Source organism: Sceloporus undulatus, chromosome 10 (genome assembly GCF_019175285.1).
Source record: "Sceloporus undulatus isolate JIND9_A2432 ecotype Alabama chromosome 10, SceUnd_v1.1, whole genome shotgun sequence".
NCBI classification, from domain to species: Eukaryota; Metazoa; Chordata; class Lepidosauria; order Squamata; family Phrynosomatidae; genus Sceloporus; species Sceloporus undulatus.
In genome coordinates, this window is record NC_056531.1 from 15,769,449 (window position 1) to 15,773,821 (window position 4,373).

Genomic DNA, 4,373 nt, shown 5'->3' on the forward strand with positions numbered 1-4,373 from the left:
CTTGACAAGTTTCTTCAGAGCAGGTTTGACATCGCCATCCTCTGAAGCTGAGAGAGTGCAACTTCCCCAAGGTCACTCAGTGGCTCTCCATGGTTGAGCTGGGATTTGAACCCTGGTCTCCAGAGCCACAGTTCAACACTCAAGCCATACGCCACACTGGCTCTCAATCAAAAGCTACCCTTCCATAACTTGAGAAGATGGAAAGAGCTTGTTTTCTGCTGCTCCAGAGATTAGAATCCAGACTAATGGGTTCAAATTACACAACAAAAACATGATGAACATCTTGTCTGTAAGAGCTGTTAGAGAGTGGAATGGACTACCTTGGGTTGTGTGTGTCTGTAGGTTTGGTTGTTGTTTTTTTCCTTCTTTAAACAGAGTTTGTATGGGCATCTTTCAGCCGTGTTTATCTGTGCACTCCTGCATGGCAAGGGTTAGACTAAATGACCCTTGAGGGTCATTTCTATGTCCAACACTGGAGGGGAGAAGTGATAGCTAAAACATCTATAATGCATTCTGAACATGTTTTAACCTTCCCTATGCCCTTATGGATACCAGGGAACCATGTACCCTGCCTGGAATACGGCCAGTCTTGTCCGATTTCAGGAGCTAAGCAAGCTCCAACCTGGTTAGTGCAGGGATGGGAGACAGCCAAGCAAGGTTAGGAAGCAATCCTGCCTGAAACCTTAGAAAGCAATGGCTGCTAGTCAGAGCCGATAATCTTAGGCTATGGGGGCCAAACATCCAGCTCAGTATAAAGCAGCTCCTTACATTCCTGTCTTGGTCTGATTTTGGGAGCTAAGCAGTGTTTGGACTGTTCAGTGCTGGGATGGGAGACCACCAGGATATCTAGGTAGGAGGAAAGAATACTACCTGGTCATGAGTGTGTTAGTCCTGAAAAGGGTTGGATTAGATGACCGTTGGGGTCCCTTCTATGACTCTATGACATGCGCCTTGAATTTGGACCAGAACCAAACTGGCAGGTAGTTTTGAAACAACTGTCTCACTTTGGCCTAAAACATGGAGGGGCATACCTGTTCCAGGAGACAGCCCAGAAACGATGCCATGTTGTTTGGGGAGAATGGGCTTCGATGTCTGGAAACGACCCAATGGAAGAGGGGACTCAGCACCGCTGCTGCCTCCCCTCCCCTCGCTTCCAGAGGAGGGGGTTCCCATCGGTGGCCCATCGAGGCTGGAAATGGAAGCCGTCGACTACAATGAAGAAAGAATACAAAAATTTAAGAGGTGCGTCGTTGGTTGGTGGTCTGCAGCAAGTCTCAAACTCAGAACCCCAAGAGCATGAGGGTTGAAGACTTTAAATCGGCCAGCCCTGGCTGCAAGACATTTTGAATATCAGAAATGTAGTTCACATAATGAGGATGTAAATCTTCACTATTTGGTGCAGGAATGGAAACATTCAAATTCAAAATGATTGTCCCCACTAGGTATACAAGTCCATGAGGACACCAAGTTGAGAAATCCAGTATTTAAAACCCAGAAAACCTTTATTCAGTTAAAATATAAAACTCAGAAAACCTTTATTACATTAAAATATAAAAGTCAGAAAACCTTCCGTTATTCGAAACTCTTCCGACTGACACTTGGCAAGATGTTGAGAAATTGTCAGTAAATCTGCAACATTTCAGGACATTTTTGTGCAAAAATCAACTATGATTTTTGAATGAAAAACATTTTTTGGACAGAAATGCTATATTTATGCATGAAACCCAACTTCTGCACAAAAGGTTTTTTAATTGTAAGATAATCTCAAAGTGTGGAAAATCTTCCAGCCGTTCACATTTCCCCCCCAATGGGGTGTTTTGAAGTGTTGAGACTAGAAATGGAAATAATATTTGCCGCTGCTATTTATTTCCTGGTCTTTTCAACTCACCCTCAAGGCCTTTGGGGTTCTGAGTTCAAGATTTCCTAGAGTTTAGCACAAAGGCGAGAACCGAGCCCTGTGTTTTGCAAAATGGGTCCATGAAGAAATACACAAAAATTGAGGAACGTGCAAGAAAGCCCCCATTTTGCATGAAAAAGGTGTTGCTGGAAATAATGAGTGAAAAATCATCACACAAAAAACAAAAATATGTATTTTTGTGACAAATAATTTCCCCAAATATGTCAAAATACTGTGAATACTGTTTCCCAAGTACTGCAAATTGTAACCTACCTTTTGTTTTCCTTGCTCCATCTTAACCAAAAGCACCCCACTAGATCTGAGCAAAGTTCCCCTTGTCGAATATTATTAATTTTTTCAATTTTTCAATTTCCAATTTAATTTTTAATTTTTAATTAAGCAATGGGTAATCTGGAGGGATCTTCCAAACCAGCTACTTACACAAAGCTTTGGTCGTGCCAACGTGAGATCCATGCCATCGCCAAGCCTCCTGGGTTTCCCAGATGGGTCCAAAACCTCCTCTAGGTCCATTTCTGTGCCATCTAGGCCTAAACCCTTCCGCTTTAGAGTCTGCTCAGATGTGAATGACAAAGACAGGAAGGTGGGGATGATGGGTTTTATCATCAACATGCCTGCTTAGAGCTTAAAGTATCTCTGAAGTAAAATATTCAAGTACATTATCCTGCCTGCATTAAAGTATTTGTAAGGTAAATGGGTGACAAAGACAGGGAGGTGGGGATGATGGGTGATTCATTATCATCAACATGCCTGCTTAAAGTATTGATATTAGATGTATTTAAGTACAGGTATAGTGGGCTGAATGTTGAACTAAGATTTTGGAGGCCAGGTCTCAAATCCCCGCTTGGCCATGGAAACCTACTGGAGAGGCACACTCTCTCAGCCTCAGGGGAAGGCCATGGCAAATCGTGCCAACAAGTCTTGCCAAGAAAACCCTATGATTTTGTGAGCTATTTAGCCTTCTCTGTAGGAGAGTTTTGGTGCCACAACAAAGTACAAATCCCAGGATTCTATAGGATAGAGCCATGGCAGTTAAAGTGGTGTCAAACTGCATTAATTCTGCAGCGTAGACGCAGCCCGGGTGATATCCTTAGAGACACAATAGACAGTTACAAAAATCCAAGGGGTTGCTGTGTAGAAAAGAGGGAAGGCTTCTCCTTCTTTGAAAAGGGAGGACCAGTGCCAGTCAGAGGAATTTTTTAAACAGAGGCTGGATGGCCATTTATTGGAAATGCTTTGGTTCTGTGTTCCTGCATGGCAGAAGCAGGTTGGACTGGATGCCCTTTGGGGGTTCCTTCCAACTTTAGGATTCTACAATTCTATGAACTGGTGGGGAGGCAAATTTCAAGAGAAACACTGCAATGACAATCATGCCTACAAAACATTTTAATCCCCAAATGCCCCTCAAAGACCTCTAGGGAACCTAGGGAGCATTTTCACCATATTTCGGGGGCTGTTCTTGGACACTTTGTGCTCGAGATAATACTTTTTTAACAACATGGAATGAGCAGAAGTCACTTTCCTGTCCCAGAAAAGGCCTCTCCTAGGTCTTTATTAACCCAAGGGGGCTTCCAAACATGGTGGGAATTCTCCCCAGGGGACATTTTAGGGCAAAATGTTTCCAAAGATTGCATTTTTAAGCCCTCGGGCGGACCAAGGGAGCTGCAAATGCATTTTAGAAATGCCCCCTACACCCGAATTTGGAAGCGAATTCAGAGCCTAAGGGTTCTGGGCCCCAGAAATGGTCCTGGGGAAGGATGTACTGTCCCCACCCCTAGCCTAGATGACCAGTTCTGTGAGTCACCTCCAGTATGTCGGCATTGGTCCGGCTCTCGTGGGGCTCACTGTACTCGGTGTACTTGAGGAGGACCTTGTCCATGTCGGTGCTGGCATACTGGAAGAGGCGGTTGGTGCTGTTGAAGATGATGAGGGCAATTTCGCAGTCACAGAGGACGCTCAACTCATAGGCCTTCTTCATCAGGCCAAATTTCCGCTTGGTGAACGTCACCTGGACACGGCGAAGAAGCCATAAAATAAAGAGAGAAGGGTGACCAGTGGGCTCAGACATGGCACCGAAAAGTCCTGTGCCCACATTGCCTCAAGCGCCCTACAGACCCGGAGCTTTTGCCCTCTGAACCACCACTTCCACCTGGCACAGAAACAGCAGAGGAAATGCCCATGCCCACGTCGCCTCATGTACCTTAGGGTACCAACACTTTTGCCTTCTGAACTACCACTTCTACTTGGCACAGAAATGACAGAAGAAATTCCCGTACCCACATTGCCTCATGCGCTCGACAGCACCCCACACTTTTGCCTTCTGAACTACCTATTTTGCTTGGTACAGAAACGGCAGAGGAAACCTCTTTGGCCACATCATCTCATGCACCCGACAGCACCCAACACTTTTGCCCTCTGAACTACCACTTCCACAGAATTGGCAGAGGAAATGCGTATG

At 45.0% G+C, this 4,373-nt stretch overlaps 1 protein-coding gene across 1 annotated transcript in view; it reads right to left on the reverse strand.

Moving 5' to 3' along the window:
• The window catches only part of MEF2B (myocyte enhancer factor 2B), a 17,233-nt gene extending 13,313 nt beyond the window's left edge, over positions 1–3,920 (reverse strand). The window contains exons 1-3 of the mRNA XM_042441956.1: positions 3,720–3,920; positions 2,339–2,467; positions 1,032–1,209 (exon numbers count right to left, since the gene is read on the reverse strand). Of these exons, the coding sequence (XP_042297890.1) occupies positions 1,032–1,209; positions 2,339–2,467; positions 3,720–3,893 (481 nt within the window). The 5' untranslated portion in view covers positions 3,894–3,920. The remainder of the gene's footprint in view (positions 1–1,031; positions 1,210–2,338; positions 2,468–3,719) is intronic.
• Between the last annotated feature and the right edge of the window lie 453 nt (positions 3,921–4,373).